Below are 23,395 nucleotides of genomic sequence, written 5' to 3'. Positions count from 1 at the left end.
AGTAATTACTCATCTACAAAACAAATGAGGCCTTGCTCGCGGTTGCCATGGTACCGGGTGCCCAGCCTCCCTGCAGGATGATTGGCCGAGAAGCCCGGGGCTCCCGCCTTGGCCCCGCCCCCCCCACCATTGGCTCAGAGCAAAGACCCAGCAACTGGGCAGCCAATCCCCTCGGTCGGGCGGGGCTTCCCAGCGACCTTCCAGATGCGGTCCTCGCAGCCCACAGGAAAGAATGTTGACTCATCCCTACAGAGGACGTCTGTCTTCCCGGAGAAGCCCGCCGTGCTCCATCGCCTAGCTTCTGGGCATTGGCTAACTTCCCTCAGCCTTGTTTCAGCTAAAGTTTCCCTTCCAATAATTCTCTTCAGGCTGGCTTCCTCTTACCCGACCACGCCTTTTTGCAGCCTCCTTTGTCTGACATTGGTTTGGGTGCATTCAGGGACCAGAAACCTGATCAGAAATGTCAGCCAAAGCCAGGTAGTGTCCGCAACAGCAGGAGCAGGTGCAAAAAATACTTACACTGCCTCCTGAGGCCGCTCGTAAATGATTTGGGGTTATCTCCTCCCCCAATATGGAGAACTGACTTAAGAGCAGCTGTGGTTTTTTTCTTGAGTGTCTGTTTTAAGGTTGCAGAGCCTGCCTCAGCCATTGCAGTGCTGGGACAATGGGACGTCCGCTAACAGTGGTTGAGGACAGAATGGCGACAGGCCTAGGCTCAAATCCTGTCTCTGCCACTTCAGATAAGCTCCTGTCCTTTCCAAACTACAGTTTTTAAATCTTTAAAAGTAATGGGAATCAGAATGGTAGTGCCCACTTCATAGGGTTATGAGAATTAAATGGGATAAGGCAGGTGGGCTTGACATAGTACTTGGCTCACTCCGAATACATGTGAGCTATTATTATTAACATCTGTTATCATTATTTTTATTAAAATTGGCTAGGATGTGTCTCTAGCATTCTATTGACCTCTTGCAAGATACCTTTCCCTGGAACCCTCTTAGCCTATGCCACAGAGTGGCTGCCATCATGGTGTTCTCATCCTCTGACAGATCTAATTTCAACAGCCCATCACAGCTGTTCAAAAGCATTATTTGCCTGCTTCCTGTTCTGTAGGATCCCAAGCTGGGAAGGGGGACCTTTTTTCAAAAAAAATTAATATTAATAAGCAACCAGGAACAAAGGTACCCTTTATTTTCTGCGTTTTCTAATTGCATAGTAATTACTCATCCGTATGAAGAATGAGGACTAGGCTGACTTTGCCTCCGGGAGGACTGATGGTTTGTATTGTTGGGGAAGGCAGGTGCCACTCGTAGATACAAGCATATATCTTCCAAGGACTCATAATCCCACCTTTCATTCAGAACTCACCGATCAGGAAGAGGACTGAGGTCATGGAGCCAAGGAGGGAGTGCCTCAGGTAGGGTTACCCAGGTATGGCTTCCTGGCAGTTGGAGCCAAATTTTGACAGAAGTGGCAAAGACAAGGACAGAGGGAAATGGAAAGGGGACAGTGGCCACCTCAAGGGCAAAGGAATGGGAAACAATGGCCCCAAGCTGGGGATAAATAACAACTTGTTGGCAGAAGCAAAGGAAAGTTAAGGGAACTAAGGCAGAGATTTGCCATGGAATGCCCTCCCATGTCTGCTTTCTCCTTGCCTCACTCCACGCCCTGGGCTCCAGGTCACAAGCCCAGCCCCAGACCCCAGGATTAGGGGTCAGGCTGTTCTCTGTGAAGCTACAGCCAGGCTTATCTTCTTGAGATGGTTCTATACTTATTGAGCTCCACTTCCATAAAGAATATGAACCTCCCTCTCCTATGACTATATTGACGTGGCTTTCAAGATCTCCCAGACTGTCCCTATCTCTTCAAGCCCATATTCCCTGCCTAGCAGACAGCTTCCCACTCCAAGTTCTCCAAGGCCTGTGTCATGTGTTGCCTCCTCCATCAAACTCCTGCCTGCTGCGTACTCTCTGACCACGCAGGAATCTATCCTAATTAAAGCCTAGGTCTCACATGGATTGCGTACTTTTCTCCCCAGAAGACTGAAGTTGGCTGAAGGCAAGAACCAGCCCATGGAATTATTCTGCATCTCACCCCAACCCCTAGCATGAGGTTGAGTCCAGAGTTAATCATCTTATAGATGAGAGCAAAAGGCCTACCCCTTCTTGAGCAGCTCTGTATTAACCTTTATGGGGCATTTACACTGTACACGAATTATCTGTAACTTGTCCTCCCACCTCCAGTCCTGACTCTTGAATCCATCCTGGACAATGTTGTCGAAGCTTGTCTAACATACAAATCTGAAGTCAATTCCTGGTGTCAGGCCTCCCGTGGTTTCCCAGGCCCTGCTCATATAAATCCAGTCTCCTAGCATAGTACCAAGGGGCCCCTGCTCTGAGTCTGCCCAGCTCTCTGGCTTTACCTACGGTTGCTCCCCTGTTGCATTTTGTTCTCCAGCCAGAATAAAGCATCTGCAGGACTTCCACCTCACTCTACTGCTCTGGGTTCTGGTGGCTTTGTCCATGATATTCCTGTGGCCCCCTGGGGAACTCCTGTTTGTCCTTTAAAAGTGGAATCATTTCCCCCTGTGAAATGTTCCCTGACTTCCCAGACAAAGCTAATCACTTCCTCCACTGTGCTACTTCTGTACATTGGATAGGCTTCTGTTACTGGGCTTACGGCATCCTATTGTAATTACCCATTAGTTTCCACACTAGGTTGGGAGATCTTCAAGGGCATGGAGACTGCTTAGTATTTATCCATGAGCTTCCAGGGCTGTGGTGGGCATCCATTGGTTGTCTCTCCAGCATCATTCTTCCTTTTCCTCTCTTATCAGCCCCCAGGTTTTCTTTTGGTAATGATCCTTGCCCCACTGTGTAAAGAGCCATTTGATTTAGAGGGGGATGGATCCCACCCTCAGTCTCTGGTTTTGTAACCCAAGCCTTAGCCAAGCAGCACAAAGCTCTGGAATTTTCCTGGAATTCTAGACCATCTGACTCCCCTCTTCTGGACAAGACAGTATGATGCCAGAAACTGTTGCAATCATTTTGCTGCCATGAGGAAAACCAATTCAAAGAGAGTATTGAAATGAGAAGGAGGGCAAAGCTAAGAGAATTGCAGAAAAAGAGCCCTGGACAATCCAGGCATGAAGCCCACTCTTCTATGGAGCTTCCAGGATGTCAGCCAAAACATCTCCCACAATATTTAATTCCCTGTAACATTAACCTATAGTGTTTAATCAGAGTTGTGAGGTTTCTGATATAGTCAAAAGCACCCTTGAATCAGGCTTAGGACAGTACCTACCACCTATAACAATAATTACTATTGCTATATACTTAATAAATACCTGCTGCATTCAACTCCACGGCAGATGTCCCCTATGCCCAGTTCTGAAATCTACATCTGAAAGATCAGACTATGACATTTTAGGCCAAAGCCTGAGTGCTTGGTCTATATAGAACTAGAAGCTCAGGCTACTTGGGCTGTCCCTACACGGTCTTTATTCCTGCTTGTGCCCAGTGTCCTGGGGTGTGCAGGTGTGTCCTTCATACAAAACACAGCTTCTCCAGAGAGCTGCTTAAGAAGACCAAAGACATGGGTTCAAGTCCAGGTTCTTCACCTTTGACCAAAGTCTTGCTCCCCAGGTAACGAGGTGTATGACTTTAAATAGGTCACACAGCCATTCTGTAGCCCAGCCTTTCTCATAAAAACAAAACAAAAACATACTTGTAAAACCAGGCCAAAAACTTCTGCCTTCCTGGCTGTCTCAAAGGGTAGCTGTGGTAATATATATCACAGTGTATATCTGAAAGTCGAAGCTCTGCAGAGGCCAGGCACAGTGGCTCACACCTGTAATTCCAGTGCTTTGGGAGGTCAAGGTGGGAGGATCATTTCAGGTCAGGAGTTTGAGACCAGCCTGAGCAACATAGTGAGACCCTGTCTCTACCAAAGGCGGGGGGAAAGCCAGACATGGTGGTATGAACCTATAGTTCCAACTACCTGGGAGGCTGAGGAAGGAGGTTCACTTGAGCTCAGGAGTTCAAGACTATACTTCACTCCAGCCGGGGCAATAAGTGAGAGTCCGTCTCAAAAGCACAACAGCCACCAACCAACCAACCAAACAAAAAAACAAAAGCTCTGCAACATACGAGCAACCATGAATGATACACCCGGGCACGTGCTCCTTGGATGGTTCTCACCAATCTGCAGGTTGACCAGCTTTACGGGCTTCCTAGACCCTGCACTGCCCCCACTCAGCTCAGGGTGCAAGGAGCGGGTCTCTAGACTCGTCTCTGTTGTGCTCTACACGCCCTTATGGAGCTACCGAGGGCACCACCACACTTTCCACCCCTGCTCCAGACAGCTGGGCCTGAGCTCCTGGCACAAGAGCAACAACCAGCCAGCTCAGGGGGCAGGCAGAGATGCGTCAACCAGTGAAAATAATTCCACTGATTTAAAAGACCATTAACATTCCCCCACTCCATTCACTTTAGGATTAACTTATACTTAAGTCCGGACTTCAAGGCTAGTCACTAATTGCACTAGAGTTGATTTATCAAGTGCACAGTATTTCTATTACAAAATTATTGATTAGAGCTGATGTATTTTATCCTCAACAGGGTTGGTCTGAAAGCCCTTGGAAAATGAATGAAGCTGAGGTCAGCAGCGGGCAGCTCTGCACATTATTATAAATTCACTGAGGTTACTGAAATCCAATGCTGGACTCTTTATGGTGAAAGTCCTGGCTCTCTCAGAAATGAACATTTTAATGACAGACTGGGAAACAAAGGGTCCATCCCCCGAACACACGGCAGTGGACTGAGAGATCCTTTGGGTAAGTCTGGCTGGTTGTGGTGGCTGGCCCTAGTGGGTCAGAGATTTGTTCTCCCCCTGGGCCACTACTGACTCTATTCCATGGCCACAGATGTGGCTTTATCTTAGCACAAGGGTGTTCCCATGATCTTACCCACAGATGGAGCATCTTGGGGTCACAGCCTCCAGAAGATGCTTGCTGCTAGCACAGGGAGGCTGGGTGAGAAAGCAGAGATGGGGGCACTGCATCCTTCCCTCCGGCCCCCATCAGATCGTGCCCATGGAAGCGCAGGAAAGTCATCTTCAGAAATAAAGGCACACATTCATCCACTTTGCTTTTTTAAATGAAGCTGACAGTCAGTGGTCAGTCGCAGGCCAGAAACAGTGCATTGTGGGAAACATGGACTTTCAGAGGACAGGATTAGAGTCTCAGACCATCAAAGGCTAGAAGTGGTATTTGCCTTTATATTCCTTGGTGCTTGGCACAAAACAAATCCTTAATAAATGCCTGTTGAAAGTAATACCCGGGAACTCTTAAGCTTATGCTGCAACTGACCCAAATAGCTCCAGGATCCCTCCGGCAAGAAGAGTGTATGTGGGACACTTTCTTTCATGTCCCTCAGCCCCTAACACATATAAGGCAAAGGCTTGCAGTGGGGACACAGAAAACATCTTGAAGGGGGATTGGGATGGGCATGCCTTCTTCTTGAGATCTATTCTCCTCTTCAGGGCATGTTCTTTTCTGGTTCAAGTTAAACTATTTATTCCATCCCCTGACTTGCATTTTACTTTGCTCATTTTACCAACTGGAACTAGAGCTCTTAGGATTTCCAGCCACAGGGCAGCAAAGCCATTTTCCTAGCAGAACCAGACCTGGGATTTAGGGCAGTGGGAGGGGATTTTCTGTTCTCCCTGCCTTCTGCCCCTACCCTCTTTTCTCTTACTCCCCAGCCTCGGGCCAATTTGCAGCTTCAGCAGCCCTGAAGCTTGACAGTTCCAGCCATCTCCCTCTGCAGCTCCCCCACCCACACCCCCATGTGGGCCAAGCTAGAAGAGCAGCTCCTTCCAGATTTATCTTCCTGGGCCTTGGCGCCTGCATCCTGTTTGGTGGCAGACTTGCCTCGCTCACATTCAATCCTTGTTCATTCCAATTCTGCCACCAATTTCCACAGCAGCGTACATTCTTTCCACAGCGCTACCATTGTGCTCTATCTCTATGCATTCTCACAGGGGACTTTATGAACTCTCTGACTTTTTTTGGGCTTCTGCCTCCCACAGTAGATAACGTGTACCCTGAAGGTTCAGATCCCACCCGTGTCCCTTCAATGCTCTTGCAGCACTGGGCAGAGTCACCACACCCTGACTTAAAAAGCAGGTTCTAGGAGGCAGACACTACCTCACTTGGCATCAACATGTAAAGATTAGGGACACCTCCAAAATCTCTGAGACCTCTGGCACTCCCTTATGGCTTGTCAAGGGACTTTGGATGGTGTGTCCAAAGATGACTGGCCTGTGCTTAGGACACAGGCTGCAGGACTGCTCCTTTCCCCTCTAGGAAGCCATCCTGGGGAGCTGGAGGAAACTGGGAGTGGCTCCTCTTTGGATGTTCCAAGCCCACCTCCTTTCCTGACCCCATGAAACTATGCCAGTCACCTCCCTACTAAGAATGTCACCATTCTCATCCTTCTTAACCTTCACCAACCCTAAGAACAAATGGCAATGATTCACTAGGACCAAGTGCATTCCCTGTCTGCAGACCAAGGATCTCAAGATCTCAATCCCTTCCTTACCATGCCTCATGTCCTCTCCACCCCAAGGAGTAATCCATATGGACAGGACTGCCACCTCGACCTGTATCCCTGAAGGGCTGGCTGTGACCTGCCAAAGGACTCAAGGAGTAGAGGGCTCGGAGGAGTGGTGCTGGTGGGCCTTAAGAAACAAGACAAGATCTGCTCTGCTCAAGAAGAGTACAAGAAAGACAAGAACAAGGAAGACCTTTCAGAGTCCTTCCAATCCTGGTTCCATTTTTGCACTACAACTGGATGGCATCAACAGACATCTCAGTGGGGAAGGCTAGAGCTGAGGGTGGTGACCCAGTTCTGGACTGGGGGAGCGGGGAGTGTGAGGGGAGGTGGTGGTGGCTGATGGTGAGAACATGGATCCAAGCCCCTTGGAAACATTGAAAATATGGAACCCCTTCTCTTCCTGGTCCCCGCACTATCCTTCAGACGGCTGTGCTGTGCTGAGCCGTCAAAGACCCTGTAATATCAACTCAACAATGCATGTACTACAGCTACAGCTACGGCTACCAGAACATCTACCACAGTGCATGCATTTAGTTCAGTCCCACAGATACATACAATCTAAGAACAGGCAGGAGAGGTGTGAAATGTTTTACTGGACAACAGGTGTTTTGGAGTTGTAACTAATAAAAAAAAATCAAAACGAAAGTGTACAAAAAAAGACATTTCTGGAGAGTTGGATATGAGTTTGTTTCTTGAACTGTTTCATCTGAACAAGCAAAAACATGCAAACCAGCTGGTACTAACAGGAAGCTGGACACTGAGAGAGGATTAATAGGTGTGGACAAACCTTCCCGCTGAGCGTGCTCAGAAGAGTGTTTGAGAGGAGGTGTGCAGATCCTAGCGTAAGAGAGGCGGGAAAGTATGCCTCAGAGACACTCTCACCGCAGCCCCAACCAAGCAAGAGAAAAGACAACAGAAACATGACTGCTCACACTCACCACCACCATCAGGAGCTCATGTTACTAGATTGGAATAAAGCTGGCAAGTATAAAGTACAGTAAGGGGTCCTGGCTGGGGCCGGGTGGGTGGGGAGAGGTGGGACGGGGTGGTACCAGGGGCTCAGAAGCTCTAAGATTGATACACGGACCCACCTATAATATCACCCCAAACTAAAATGCCCTGAATATCCGAACCACTCCCTCACCTGTTGGGGGAGGCTTTTGCCAAACTGAATTTAGGTTTGGGTGGGACATGATGGGGCCATTGGAACTGAATGAATACGATCAAAATAAACAAACAAACTCTCGACTGAGCACAAGAAAAGATGACATTTCAAACTACCAGGTGAAGGTAAAAGAAAAGTGACCACTGATAGTGAAGTTATCTAGGAGTCGGCAGGGACCTCACCTGGTGGGGTCCCCTGAGCCCTGCTCACCTCAGGTCCTGGGGGAATTAGGAACAGGTGGGCAGGCTGGCCCAGAGGGTTGGCTGAGGTGGGCACAGAGCTCAAGGCCCCCCCCCGGACCTCCTACCCTGACACCATAGCCTTGACGGATCCAAGTTGCCACCCTGAGCAAAAACGAAGCTGCCTCCCACCCCACGGCCCTCAGCAAGTGCTTCTCGAACTCAGGAAGCTCCCCCCATAAGTCATAATGGAAGGAAAAAAAATACCTCAAATGGTGGGGCTAGACAAAAATCAAAGACAAAAACAGGACCCTCCATAGGATGATGCCTGATCCCTAAACGAAGCCCGAGAGCCCCTGGGGAGCAGAGGCCACGTTTCCCGCTGTTTGGAGTCACCTGCCAGGTTTAGCACAGTACCAAGTTCAAGGTAGGTACTCAACAGACTCTTCCTGAATGTGTCCCTGCATCTCCCTATAAGGGAATGCAGTTGAGTTCGTGCCGACCTCCAGTAGTTGAGGCTGCAGGAGCGTCCTTGTTCCCTGGGGAGGAGCTGGGGTAGGTCAGGCAGGGCTTCAGGAGCTGGAGAAGGTGAAACTAGGCTATCGACCCTCAGCAAGCCCTTCGTGGCCTACGCTGATATACACACCCAAGTGAGTCTGAGTGGTCCCTCGAAATTCAGAGCAAAGAGCTTTTGCCACCGAGAGGCCACTGGCAGGTAAATAATTGGCCATCCCACCAGGCTTGCCTTCTCGATCATTTTCTAGAGGGAGTGAGGTGACAGTCCCCTTACTGGCAAAATGTGGTCAAAGAAAGAATGGCAGAGAGCTTCCTTTCCCAAACTTGTAACCCTGTTCCAGGTCCAAAGTGGGGCTGAGGAACTAGGGTCGCCTGGTTATACACAGGCGGGTGTCTTCCTGCCCAGGCAGTGCCCTCATTATGGTGGATACAGTCTAGCCATTGTCCTGGGGCACATCCCAAGCCCTTGACACCCCCCGCCCGGCAGCACTACAGGGTTGCCCTGTAGCTTCTAGGTTGACCCTGCACCTTGAGGACGGGGCGGGCACCTCGGAGTTGAGGATTTACTCCTGCGTTAACCCAGGCTGGTGTGGGCAGGTGGTCTGGGAGCCCGCTCCTGAATACAGTTCACTAACAGTGCAGCGATGAGCATGGCTGACCTAGAATGGGCTGGGAGAGACTTTGCTCCCAATGGAAATGGCTACAAATCAAACACCACTGATCCTGAAAAAAAAAAAAAGTGTGGCTGGAAATGACCCTGGGGGTTAGGAGTTAGAGGGTGGGTGGGACTCCGCCTGGCCCTGGGAGTCCATGAGAGGGTGGGGGTGGCAGAAGGGGGCACAGCCCATGGGAGACGGCTCTCAGATTCACAAAGAACCCCATGCTGCCCTTTAAACTTGCCATGAAGTCAAGGAGAACGGGTGGGGTGGGGAGAGAGGCAGGGTTAATTTCGGGTTAAAGTTTAGTTTCATAATCCAAGTTATAAAAAGAAAGAAACTGAACGGAGAAAACAACCAACAACATCAAAAATCTCAGGCGTTTTCTTTTCATCTTTCCCCCAACCCCAGGCACAGGTAGGACCGAGGCTTGTTTACAATGACACCAAAAAGTGCTCAAGGTAAAAAACCAAATGGCACAGGGAGACAGGAGGCAGCTGCGCATGCCGCCCCCAGGGACCGGGGCTGGGGGGACCAAGGGACACTGGCCAGAGGGCAGGTGGGGCCTGTGGACACTGGCTGTGGTGAGCAGAAGCTCAGGAACGGGGCCCAGCTCTCTGGACCTGCCTGCCAGTCTGCCCACTTGCCAGCTCTCTGGCAAACTGCCCCTCGGCAGCCCCTGAGAACTCCCTAGTTCCCTCCAAACAAAACCCCAATGGATGATGCGGGGGAGTGGATCCTTTGTAGCTCGAGGCAGTGCCAGTTTGCATGGAACGGATTTTTACTGACGTTTTCTAATGGGCCTCACTGTGCCAGTTTCTCATCACCCAGGGTGTGGGTTTTTGGCATTTGCCCCCTGGGCTTTTAATGCTCTATTTCCTGGTACCCTCACCAGCCCCCAACCCTGCCTGGCCCCACCCTCCTCAGAGCCCTGTTACATCAAACTAGGCACTTCCCTGGGTGCTCCAGAGCCCTGTCCGTGGGGTGTGGGGGGAGACAGCTGCAAACCGTGAGCACTCTGTTCAGGGAGGAGCAGGGGTGGGAAGGGAGCCCAGGGCACGGCAGAAGCCCTGCTCACCTGGGAAGGCAGACAGCGCTTTGGGGAGAGGGACTAAAGGGACCCTGGGCATCCCGGACATGTCTCAGCTCTGGCCTGACCCCATGATAATGCTGGAAAAGTGTTCCCATGTCAACTTGAGGGGTTCCAGACCTCTGAAAGGTTGGCTTTGGAGACTGAAGGGCTGGGGCAACCTCGTGGGACAGAAAGCCCAATTCCCTTGGCAGCGGGAGCCGAGGCGTCTGGCGAAGAAGAGTCTGGGAGGCACAGGGGCTCCAGAAACAGCAGCTTCATTCACGGAGGCCCAGGGCTGGCCCCATGGCTACTTTCAGGGGTTCTGGGGGTTCAGTCAGAACAGCAAGCCCACCTGCCAGTGCAGCAGGGGCCCAGGGGACAGCCTAGCACTTCTCTAGCTGGCTCAGGGACCCAAGGGAAGGAGGCTGTTGAATTAGCAAAAGCCAAGGAGGGAAATGACCACAGGTACCCAAAGCCAGTCGTCAGGTGATGGGACAGTCAAAGTCAAAAAGAAACTCAGGTTTGTTTTTTTTTTTTTCAAGGAGAGAATAATAATCCGCCTTTGGTTTGCAGTCCCATGACTGTGACTGATCCCACTACAAGTGCCCTGGGTGGCCGGGCCTTGCCCACGCCTCCCTGTCCACCCCCTCCCCGGGGCTGTGGTGAGAGTGGTGTTGGACAGATGCAGCCACACAGATCCGACAGGGCCTTGACCTCCCCCTGCACACTGGGGGCATGCCTGGGAGTCGCCTGTCCCATACACCTTCCTACCTGATCCTCTGGCCGCCGCCACCGCTGCTGCTGCCACTGGTCCATAAGCCGCTGCCGGGAAGCCTGGCCAGGAGAGAGAGGAGTCTGCGTCAAGGAGGAATCCTTGGAAGGGCCAGGCACAGACCTAGGTCCCGGGCCACACAACCCCTGCCCTCCACACAAAGACACGAGTGGGAAGGGATTTTCACGGGGCAGCTTTTTAGAGGGACACAGAGTAGTGGCTGTCAGGCTTCCGGAAGGCACAGCATCTTTAGGTGTGTTTGATTCTCACCCATTTGTCACCCCAGAAGCTGGATCTAGAAGGCCCACAACAATAATTCAATAATTGTAGGAGGATTTTTTTCTTGAGAAGCGGGCTTGAGCTCCCTGTCGACCCTGCAGTGACACACGGTGGCTCCCTGGAGTTGTCCTGAGCAGAACCGAGCGTGGCTGGGCTGGCTTGCTGCTCCTCACAGAGATCCTGGCAGAGTGGTCAGCCCTGTGCCACAGGCAGGAGCCACTTGGGACAGCCTCTCGACAGAGCAGGCACCTTGGCCGGGAGCTGGCTTAATTCCAGCTGTCCTCTGAAGGCTCCGAAGGTCAGCGTGGCCTTTTAAACTCCAGCCTTTTATCAAAACATCACGTCAGCAGCATCACAGCCCCAGACCCAAGGGTGAAGCATTTGGGGGTCCCAGTCGCATATACGCATAAACATGGAGCCAGATGGGGGAGAGAGTGCGGGGCTGCAGGGGTCTATGTGGGGTGAGCCCTATGGCTTTATTTGATCCCTGTGTTTCAACCTCCTGAAGCTGCTGTGTGAATTTAGATGTGGCTTTTTGGTCTGAGCCCCATGGCCCAGATGAACCTGGCACTGGAGGGTCTCCTGAGGGTCCCTGGAGTCCTTCTTGATCAAGGCTTATGCTATCTAAAAACGCACTGGGTAGCAAGGCTGTCCCAGCAACGGGAATAACAGCCAGGAGGCCAGGGTGGCCTCGTGTAGCTGCGGAATCCAGATGAAGTCTGCCAAGTCCCCTCCCCTGGGCTTCTCTCAGCCACCAGCACGTGCACGCACAGCCTAGCGCTGGGACACGCACAGATAGACTCCCCTACATATAAAGACAAACACCCTCTGCCATCCAGGCAGATGCTGGGAGGCCTGACCCCAAGACCCATTTCCAATGACTGTGGTTTTAAATGATGTGCCAGAAGCCAGCCGCAAACTCAATCAACAGCCCCAAACAGGGCTGCTCAACTTGAGCCACTGAGCCTTTTAAACAAGGAACTTCTACAGGACAAGAGGAAGACATGCACCGTCGAGGGCAGGGAGCAGAGGAGGGAGGAAAGCGGAGACAGCTCCCCAACACAGCAAACTAGAAGCCCACTAAACTCTAAGACTATTGTCCTAGCTACACGGTACTACTGAAGGGAAAGAAGTTCAAGGCGGAACAAGCTATTCTAAAAAGGTCAGGCTAAGCTACTTAAAATGTCAATGAAAAGAGACATACTTGCATTTAAATATGGTAATAGGGCTGTTGAAGGGGGAAAAAGAAAGATCCAGGTGAAATGAATGTACGGTTGTCCCTGGCTGCAGGTCTCCCAGCTCCCATGAAGACCACGCATGGTGACTGGAGGCCCTCCCTTCCCCAGAAGGCAGCAAGGAACCCAGAGGCAGACCGAGGAAGGGACCCCCAACCAAGTCCTCTCCCCATGTCTTCCAGGCAGGATCTAGATTTCTGAAGATGAGGGTCCTGGCAGATATTGCTGAAGAAAAATAAGAAGTCAAGTTATTTCTGTCTGTTCCAACCCCCAGGACACCCAGGCTTCTGCTGCTGTTAGAGCAAGGCCCAGGGGGCACTGGAGGGAGAGGACGCTGATCATTCCTTGGCACTCCTTACCATGCACTTACAATGGAAGGTGTCCTCGGAAGCATGGAGGAAAGGCTGCGGGGAGGGGGAAGGAGGAACAGAGTTGGGGAGGGGAGTGTAGTCAATAAAAAGACTTGTTAACAAAAGGTCTATTTTGGACAAAAAGTCTGAAAGAGGAAGAAAGAAAAACTTATCCAAGAAAGGAAATCCATTATCCTTAATCTCAGATAAAGGCTCCTGCTGGAGGTGGAACATCAGATGCTGCTGAGGGCTGGAATTTCATCTCCACCCTGGAGAGGGAGGGTAAGCCGGAGTGACAGGTGAGAAGAGGGGCTGAAGGAGCAGGGCTACCTGGGCTGCCCCTCACACGGCACAGGCAGCAGCTCCGTAGCCGCCACCCCCACTGCCTCTCTGCCCTCCTAATGAAATGCCAGGGCCATGCCAACACCTGGCCTAGCCCCTTAGGAGCCTCCTAGTGGGGAGGGGACGGAGCTTGCACCAGCACCCTGCACAGCAGGCCTCCTGGCCCCCTTCCCCTGCTCATCCCCATCCCCCTCCACTCTATTAGGCCATCCAGCCTCAACAGTCACTCTTCACCCCCAAAATACATTCTCCATAGGACCTGGCAGACAGGCTCCTGATACGGAGTCCCAGGGCCAGGTCTCTTCTTGGTGGCTGGGCTTGTGGGAGATGGGCAAGCACAGATACAAGGTGTGTGTGTGCATGTGTGTTAAGTCCATGTGTGTTGGGTATGTGTTAAGTGTGGGGTGTGTATGTGTGTAATGTGTGTTTGTTGGGTATATATGTGTTGGATGTGGATATGGATGTGTGTGTTGAGTGTATGTATGTACTGGATATGTGTGTTGAGTGCATGTATTGGGTACATGTGTTGGGTGTATGTGGATGTGTGTTGAGTGTATGTGTATTGAGTGTATGTGTGTTAGGTGTAGTGGATGTGTTGAGTGTATGTGCTGGGTGTGTGTATGTGCTGGGTGTGTGTGTTGTATGTGTGTTGAGTGTGTGTACTGTGTACATGTTGGGCATATGTGGATATGTATGTTGAACGTATGTATGTATTGGATGTGTGTGTTGAGTGTGTTGAGTACATGTGTTGGGTGTATGGATATGTGTTGAGTACATGTGTGTTATGTGTTGTGTATATGTGTCAGGTGTAGTGGATATGTGTGTTGGGTGTATGTATGTGTTGGGTGTGTTGTGTGAGTGTATGGATTGTGTACATGTGTTGGGGGTATGTGGATGTGTGTGTTGAATGTATGTATGTATGGGGGTGTTGTGTGTGTTGAGTGTATGTATTGTGTACATGTGTTGGGTGTGTGTTGAGTGCATGTGTATGTGTTGTATATATGTGATAGGTGTGTGTGGATGTGTGTATCGAGTGTATATATGTATTGGGTGTGTGTGCGAGTGTATGTATTGTATACATTGTTGGGGGTAAGTGGATGTGTGTGTTGAGTGTATGTATGTATGGGGGTGTTGTGTGTGTGTTGAGTGTATGTACTGTGTACATGTGATGGGTGTATGTGGATGTGTGTGTTGAGTGTATGTATGTATGGGGGTGTTGTGTGTGTGTTGAGTGTATGTACTGTGTACATGTGATGGGTGTATGTGGATGTGTGTGTTGAGTGTATGTATGTATGGGGTGTTGTGTGTTGAGTGTATGTACTGTGTACATGTGATGGGTGTATGTGGATGTGTATGTTGAGTGTATGTATGTATGGGGGTGTTGTGTGTTGAGTGTATGTACTGTGTATGTGGATGTGTGTGTGTATGTATATATGTATGAGGGTGTTGTGTGTTGAGTGTATGTACTGTGTACATGTGATGGGTGTATGTGGATGTGTGTTGAGTGTATGTATGTATGGGGGTGTTGTGTGTGTTAAGTGTAGGTATGTATGGGGGTGTTGTGTGTGTGTTGAGTGTATGTATTGTGTATGTGTGATGGGTGTATGTGGATGTGTGTGTTGAGTGTCTGTATGGGGGGTGTTGTGTGTGTGTTGAGTGTATGTACTGTGTACGTGTGATGGGTGTATGTGGATGGGTGTGTTGAGTGTATGTGTGTTGTGCATGTGTTCGGTGAAATGGGGCCACCACAGCTGGGGCTGCCAGAGGCCAAAGCAGCATCCTGGTGGCCTGAGCCTAATGCTGTGGTGACAGAGGGCATAGGCTGTCTCCAGGACAGGCCCTTCACAGGACACAGGAGGGGCCTGAGGACCAGGAGGCCCCAGGTGGGAAGGACCCTCCGGGCTGGACCTGGGAGGGCTGGGAAGTGAGGGGAGAGAAGCTGGGCAGAGTGGCTGTGGCTCTCTTCAGCATTTCTCCCCAGGCCCTGAGGATGCAGGGGTCACCCGGGCAGGCTACTTCCTTGGCAAACCAGGAGCTGGGTTGTCAAGGAGGGGACTGCCTAAGCAGAGGGTGCTGGGGGAAGACTGCAGGGAATCAGGCAGGTGGTCTGGCAGGGCTTAAGGCTTCTTCATAGGGCCTCGGGCCAAGCAAAGCTGTGGCAGAGCTCCTGGGTCCATGGGTGCCCACGGCTGCCCACAACTGCCCAGCACCCCACTACCCAGAGTGGGAAATGATCACTCCCTCCACTGCTGGAAATGTGACTGGGGGGGGGTCCCTCCTCAGTATAGCTTCCCTGGCCAGTGTGTGAAGGCAGGCTCCTCCTCCTGAGGCAGGGCAGCACGGCAAACAGCAGAGCACATGGGCTGGGGGCCTGTCTGGGTTCAATTTCTGATTCAGCCACTTACTAGCTGTGTGACTTTGGGCATGGTGCTTATGCTCTTTGCCTTGATGTCCTTAGCTGTAAAGGAGATGACCATTTTAGTGCAGGATTAATATATGCAAAGTGCTTAGATGAATGCTTGGCAGTGAGAAAGCTTAAACTAGTGAGCGCTAGGCCGGTCTCGGTGGCTCACGCCTGTAATCCCAGCACTTTGGGAGGCCAAGGTGGGCAGATAACTTGAGGTCAAGAGTTCAAGACCAGCCTGGCCAACATGGTGAAAGTCTATCACTACAAAAAAAAAAAAAAAAAAAAATTAGCCAGGCGTGGTGGCGCACACTTGTAATCCCAGCTTCCTGGGTGGTTGAGGCACAGGAATCGTTTGAACCCAGGAGGTAGAGGTTACAGTAAGCTGAGATCGTGCCACTGTACTCCAGCCTGGGTGACAGACTCTGTCTCAAACAAACAAACAAACAACTCTTTGGCTGGGCATGGTGGCTCATGCCTATAATCCCAGCACTTTGGGAGGCTGAGGCTGGTGGATCACCTGAGGTTGGGAGTTCAAGACCATCCTGGCCAATATGGTGAAACCCCATCTCTACTAAAAATACAAAAATTAGCCAGGCGTGGTGGCTTATGTCTGTAATTCCAGCTACTTGGGAGGTTGAGCCAGGAGAATTGCTTGAACCTGGGAGGCGGAGGTTGCAGTGAGCCAAGATTGTGCCACTGCACTCCAGCCTGGGTGACAGAGCAAAACTCCATCTCAAAAAAGAAAAAAAGAAAAAAAATTGGTGACAGCTGTCATTATGATGAGGCCTACCGCCATCAGCCCTGTCTCCAAGACAGGACTCTTCTCCAGGCAGGGGTGTTCTACTGTCTCCACTGTAGGAGCCATGGTCAGGTGGTAGTAAGCACACAGGGGGCCTGAATTCCTTTACTTTTTTTTTTTTTTTGAGACAGACTCTCACTCTGTTGTCCAGGCTGGAGTACACTGGTGCAATCTCAGCTTGCTGCAACCTCCGCCTCCTGGGGTCATGCAATCCTCTGTGTCTCAGCCTCCTGAGGTAGCTGGGATTACAGGTGTGTGCCACCACTCCCAGCTAATTTTCTTTAATTTTTTATTTTTAGTAGAGGTGAGGTTTCACCATGTTGGCCAGGCTGGTCTTGAACTCCTGACCTCAAATGATCTGCCTGCCTCAGCCTCCCAAAGTGCTGGGATTACAGGTGTGAGCCACCGTGCCTGGCCTGAATTTCTTATTGGTAACAGTGGTGTGGTATCCTTCATAATGGCCCCACTTCCCAACATCATCTTAGTGGAGCTAAATTTCCATATCCCAAAATAAGAAGACACATTCTGTTTAGCTCTAACAATGACAAGTGGGCCAAGGGGGCAGGCATGACCCTAGTGGCTTAATACCTACCATATGTTAGTAGTAAGACCAGCAGAAGAGAGAAAAACATTTGGCTGATCAAATCTCAGAGGGCCTGAGAGCTACAGGTTGGCCAAGCGGCACTAAAGTACTAGGAATATATTATGCTTCTCCTGTTTGGGGACCTTATATTCAAAAAGAGGATGCCTGGGTACGAAAGAATGAAGCACCAGTGGTGGAATTCCGGGCATGAACAGACGCCATGGCTTCTGTCATGTTTAATGGGAGTCAGACTCAAAGACTCATTCTTGCTAGAATGGAGTTCCTCTGTCCTTCAAGTGGGATAAACAAAAGAATCACCTGGCACGGCCTCACAGCCCAGCCTCCAGCCCTGGCCGGCCCTGCTTTGCTGAGCAACTGGACACGGCACTTCACCTCTTTGGCTCCTGTGTAATTTTCCTCTGTTGCAAGGAGGTTGGGCAAGATGACCTCTAAAGTCCCTTGGTTGCAGACTCTGCTTGAACTTGTATGGAGGAGGATGACAAATCCAAGTCCTCTGAGGTTGGTGCTAACACAGCTCTGGGGTTAGTGACTCATCTCAGTGAAAGATGTCACCAACCTGCTAACAGTGGATGAGACACTTTGCTGGACTTTTTGGAGTTATGATGATCTAGTGCAAATCAGAAGTCAATGGTGCTTTTAGGTTTTGGGGTTTTTTTTTGAGGATTATATGATACCACACTTACTTTTTATTGCTTCTCTGGCACTTACCAACTTCTTCCTTACCTAAGCACAGTTATTTTTGTGTGCATATCTTATTTCTCTTGCTGGGTGACAAACTCTTCTAGGGCAGGGACTCAGTCACATGTCCCACTTAGGATCCAGCCCAGAATCTACCCCACAGAAGACTGTCAGTGAGCATCAGCTGATGATGGTCAGGATGTTCTAATGTAGTGGATGAGGGTCTGGGCTGGGAGACCCTGGCGCTGCTCTGGGTAAGCTGCAGCTGAAAGGCAGCACGGCCTACAAGCAGCAGCCTCCCTATCCTCACAATCCTCCACCCCAGGGTGGGGGTGCATTCAACACCCCTGGAGGGGCCAGGAGCATGATTCATCCAGCAGATGGGACACAGCTATGGCAAATGGCAGTGCCCTGTTCTGTACAGGTACTGATTCTCAACCCTGGTTATTCACTGGAACCACCTGGGAAGCTTTAACAAACACTGACTCTTGGGTTCTGCTCCTGCAACTCTGATTTACTTGGTCTGCAGAGCAGCCTTGGCACCAGGCCCTTTAAAAGCTTCCCAGGGCCAGGTGTGGTGTCTCATGCCTGTGATCCCAACACTTTGGGAGGCTGAGGTGGGAGGATTATTACCTGAGGTCAGGAGTTCAAGACCAGCCTGGCCAACCTGGTGAAAACTGTTTCTAACTAAAACTACAAAAAACCTTGTCGGGCGTGGTGGTGGACACCTGTAATCCCAGCTACTCAGGAGGCTGATTCACAACAATCACTTGAACCTGGTAGATGGAGGTTGCAGTGAGCCAATTAGGTGCCATTGGACTCCAGCCTGGGTGACAGAGCCAGATTCTGTCTTAAAAAAAAAAAAAAAAGGCTTCCCAGATGACCCCAGTGTACAGCCCAAGGTTGTCATAAAGTAAAATTATGGCGCACATCTTCAGTCTGCCAGCCCCTCCACTTTGCAGAAGCAAAGGGACTCCTGAGAATACAGGGTTGGTGCTGACTCTTGCGGCCGGTGCCCTGTGAGAGCCAATGCGGGTGTCTCCACTCAATGCAGTGGTCTCAGTCTAGCCTGGAGGGGCTTTAACCCTGGCCCCAACCCCACCCACAAAATCGCGGGGAGGGACTCAGGTCTCTGTGTCTTTTAAAGGCCTTCCAGATGATTCTGATGCACAGTGCAGGCAGAGAACCCTTTATGTAGAGAAAGTTATGGGGTCTTGGTTTTTAATTGCCACTTAGCTACTGAATACTCCCATGGGCTGGGGAGTCTTAGGCCATGAACGCTTTTCTTTGCCCTCTCTCCCCTTCTTGGTCTGAGAAGACGCTGGCCTGGGAGTGGACTGCCCGGGGTATGGTTCTGGCCCAGTTGCTACTTATTTCTGTGACCTTGGATGAGTCAGTGGCCCCTCTATGCCTCTCTCAAAGGAGAAGATGAGAGAATCCCGAGGCTCCTTCTGGCTCCAATAGGTGTGGTTAAGGGGAAGCTTTATAAAAGACTCTCTTGTATTAGGCATCATCACCAGCCTGAATGGTCGATTATGAAAGAATTTTTCCTATGTTGTGCTTGCTTAAGGCGCTCTCCGCCCCCTTCCCCAGCACGCCCGAATCTCCCCAGCAGCAATTTCTATAGATGGTTCAAACATTCTTGGCTAAACCCAATGTTGCTTCACTGAATCCAAACACTAAAAAATAAGCAACCAAAAGAAGAAACTGTCACCCAGAATGTAGGAAACATGTCCTCCGAGAGTTTGGAAACACCGCCATCTGTCATCCTGGCTGGCCCGGGATGCTCCCACCTCCCGGGCAGACCAGCCTGATGCGACAGGGCTGGCTCTTCTCAAGGAAATCCACAGCCCTGACTTCTATGCAGAGAAAGAGAGTGGCTGGAGGCTGCAAAGGGGCGAGGGTGGAAAAAGGTGGCTGGGACATGCTTGGAGTGGGAAGACCAAGGAATTCCGATCAGAAGAGAAGGCGTAAAAAGGAGGAATGATTGATAACCAAAGGGACACACTTACATAATCAGATTGTCACATTTTGATTTGAAGGAAGTAGATGTATTTCCATTTGGAAAAAAAAAAAAACCTTACCCCAGAGTTCTTGGCATTTAAAATAGGAATCTGGTTTAAACACATATTTTTAGGAGAAGGCCTGACATTCTCAAGGGAATGTCACCAACACATCACTCCCATGGAGACCCCCGGACAGAGGACAAGGTTGGGGCTGCTGGTTGGGGAAGGGGGTGCTTAAGAGTGAATATATGGTCTGGAAATGCTTCACCCTCAGCTGCCACTGGGAAAATGACAAGCATTTGGAACCTGTCATCTGTCCCTCTGCAGAGGGGCCCAATGTGAAGCCAGGCCTGTCTGCTGGGAAGGGTGAGGTCAGCAGCGCAGGTTGGTCTGTTGCCTAAAGGAGGAGAGGGGTCCTGCAGTCAACAGCCCTAACGGTGTTAGTTCCTAAAACACAGGGATGGCACCAAAGTGCCCCAGATAATTTTTAATACAACTGCCGTTTAGCTTAATTTTACAAAAAGATATGTAACTCGTCAGACTGATAGACTAAAAGGAAGGTGCATGGCCATGTCACACCTTCGTGAGGTTTCAGGAAATGTTTCTGTCAGGGCACCTCTGTTCAGATGAATGGGTTTATGGAAGCATAAAACAGAAACCAGGCTGCACCCTTGGGAAGCAACAAAGAAATCCTCAGAAGAGACAAGTGCAGAAGCAGGGGGCCAGCCAGGAGGGGAAGGTGTGTGTCTCTCCGCAGGTGCCCTGCAACTGGCAAGCACTCGGGAGACAGCGGAGCACCTGTCCCACCCCACTGACCCAGCAGAGGACCAGGAGTGGGTATAGACCGTTCCCTGCACTCCCAATGCGGGGCCCTTCCCAACTTTGGATCTTCTTTTTGGCGAACAGATTCTGCAGCTTGAGAATGGGCTTTGGTCTCAACCTCAACCGGTCTCCAGATCAGAATGTGGAGTCTTGGGCTGTGGAGGGAGAGCAGGAGTTGCTCTCGCCCGCCCCCAGCCTCTCTGAAAGGGGGCATTTTCATCCCACCTCTAGGGGGTGCTCCAGGCCCACAGACGAATTCCATGAAAATTCCTCCTGCCTCCCCTTTTCCCGTAGGCTACCTTTTCTACCTGGGCTGCACAAGGAAATCCCCTGTGGAGCTTGAAAAATACAACCTGGGCCCTACCTCCAGAGATTCTGATATAATCTGTCTAGGGTACAGCCAGGGCAACAGAAACTGCCAAAGCTCTCCTGGGAATTAACTTGCAGCTGGGTCTGAGAACACTGCAGTAGGTAGTTTGTGTCCTGCGACTCCCTTGGGAGGCAGGAAGCACAAAGCTCTGTCTGGGAACTTCGGCCTGTATCCTTCTCCCTGGGCCCCTTCTACTCCTGAATCACTCAGTCCCTCCCCAAAGAGGGCTGGGGCCCCATTCAGTACCTGCACTCACCGAGAACTTCTGCAGTGAATTCAGCAGAACCACTAACTCAAGACCCATTCTCAGCCCTGTGCCCTCTAGTAAATATTGAGTGCCTACTACAGGCCAAACTCTGGAATCATAAGCACTGGAATCATAGCCGTGAACAACACACACGGTCTCTGCCCCCATGGAGCTTAGAGTTGCTAGCTGTGGACAGCAAAGGGGCTCTATTTATGGGACTGGAGTCCCAGGACAGGCTGCACACAAATCACCTCCCTAAGGACAGGCATTTGGCTAATGGTAAGCCGGGCCTGGGCTAAAGGAGGCTGCGGCTCACTCTTCTAGGAAGAAGGTGGGGGGCCTGTGCCTTGGACCCCTCTAGCTTGGAACCAGGTCTTTGGCTGTATCTGCTCTATGGTCTTGTAGCTGAGCCCAAGGACCTGGGTGGCTACACCAAATGCCGCTTGAAGACAGAGCAGGCACTCAGAAGACTGGATCCTCAGGGATGGGAATGTAGGAGTGGCCGTTCCAATGAATCCTCTTCTCCAAGATCAAGTGGCAAGAGAGAAAGAGAATGGAGGTATTCCCATAGCTATGATCTTGTCCTACCCCCAAAAGGTCTCACCACTTTGATTCAATTCAGCTAAAAAAACTACTGAGCGGGACACATGAGCAAGACACAGGTAATTCTTTCTAGTTACTACCCGTCGAGGTCGGGGCAGGGGACAGATCTCTGGCTTCAGAGGTCCTGGAGAATTTTAGCCTTGGTCATCAATGGCCTGACCATCCAGGACCTTGAGGGTGATGTGGGTTTCGCTGCAGTGCTGGCCAGACAGCTAGCATCAGTAATAGCCGGTATATTACACGGGCTCTGGCGCTGGTTCCCGGCCCTACGAGGACACTCAGCTCAGCATCACTCTCTGGCCAGCAGGACTTCAAGGGAATGTCCACATGGAGTTCATTCCAAATCCAGCCCTTGCTATCCTGTGCCAGCAGCCTGGAGCTCCTCCACAGGCCAGGGACACCCACTTCCCCACAGAACAAACATCTATCTGCCTGTCTTTCTGAGACCCAGACTGAGACCTTCAACATGAAAGGATTCCAGCTTCTAACAAGGCATCAACAAACTATCTTGAGAGTTTTTCCTTCTATATCACACCTCCTCTTCCCTAACTTCTCATAACAATGGCAATTTCTGCTTTTGAGCCATACTCTCATCTACCACCAATGGGTGTCAGGACAAACCACCAATGTTCTGACCACTGATCCTTTCAGAGCTCCCTGTTCCGACGCTTTTTACACTTCTCACTGTACCCACAATTTCAGACACCCAATTGCCAGAGTCACAGTTTTGCTTCCTTCCAACAGCGTCTCTTGCTGAGACACTGAAATCTTAAACTTCGTTTGGGCTCCTTTTCCATGCCTGCTTTCTCCCCAGCTTCATGCCACATGAGCTTTTTCTTTTTTTTTTTTTGAGTCAGAGTCTCACTCTGTCGCCCAGGTTGGAGTGCAGTGGCATGATCTTTGGCTTACTGAAACCTCTGCCTCCCAGGTTCAAGCAAGTTTCCTGCCTCAGCCTCCTGAGTAGCTGGGATTACAGGTGCCTGTCACTATCCATTATTTGTAGTAGCGATGGGGTTTCACCATATTGGCTGAGCTGGTCTCAAACTCCTGACCTCGTGATTTGCCCGCCTCGGCCTCCCAAAGTGCTGGGATTACAGGTGTGAGCCACTGTGCCCAGCCCACATGGGTTTTTTCAATGAATCCGCCCCAGCAGGATCCTAGACCCCAGTCCAATGGCCCCCTACCTCTGCTGACAGGACAGCAAACGCTCAAGTCTTGAGCGCTCTGACTTTTTTTTTGCTGAAAAACTCCAGGTTTCCTACTTTGGCCCAATCGCTAGCTCAGCGAGCAGATGAACATCTGTGATCTTAACTTCCCTCCCCTAGATGCTCCACCACATCTGTCTCCTGAGTGACGATGTTTCAGATGTTCAAGGGCAGATACTGCCATGCTGGGCACTAAATCTTTTTATTTATTTATTTTTTTTGAGACGGAGTCTTACTCTGTTGCCCAGGCTGGAGTGCAGTGGTGCGATCTCAGCTCACTGCAACCTCTGCCTCCTGGGTTCAAGTGATTCTCCTGCCTCAGCTCCCGATTAGCTGGGACTACAGCCACGTGCCACCACACCTGGCTAATTTTTGTATTTTTAGTAGAGACGGGGTTTCACCATATTGGCCAGGCTGGTCTTAAACTCCTGACCTCATGATCCACCCCCCTCGGCCTCCCAAAGTGCTGGG

The 23,395-nt window shown here is 50.7% G+C and overlaps 1 protein-coding gene across 10 annotated transcripts in view; it reads right to left on the bottom strand.

Annotated features, from left to right (window-relative positions):
* The window catches only part of MSI2 (musashi RNA binding protein 2), a 431,644-nt gene that overhangs the window by 21,415 nt on the left and 386,834 nt on the right, over positions 1 to 23,395 (bottom strand). For 4 of the 10 annotated variants that reach the window (XM_021672785.2, XM_021672786.2, XM_021672788.2 and 1 more), the window contains exons 11-12: positions 12,461 to 12,484; positions 10,977 to 11,039 (exon numbers count right to left, since the gene is read on the bottom strand). In XM_021672785.2, the coding sequence (XP_021528460.1) occupies positions 10,977 to 11,039; positions 12,461 to 12,484 (87 nt within the window). Of the gene's footprint in view, positions 1 to 7,404; positions 7,455 to 10,976; positions 11,040 to 12,460; positions 12,485 to 23,395 lie in introns of all 10 variants that reach the window. The other 6 variants (XM_021672790.2, XM_021672787.2, XM_064367587.1 and 3 more) reach the window with 3 other exon arrangements.

This window comes from Aotus nancymaae, unplaced genomic scaffold (assembly GCF_030222135.1).
Source record: "Aotus nancymaae isolate 86718 unplaced genomic scaffold, 86718_ANA_hifiasm-v0.15.2.pri h1tg000072l, whole genome shotgun sequence".
NCBI lineage: Eukaryota > Metazoa > Chordata > Mammalia > Primates > Aotidae > Aotus > Aotus nancymaae.
This window is presented reverse-complemented; position numbering and strand designations above follow the sequence as displayed.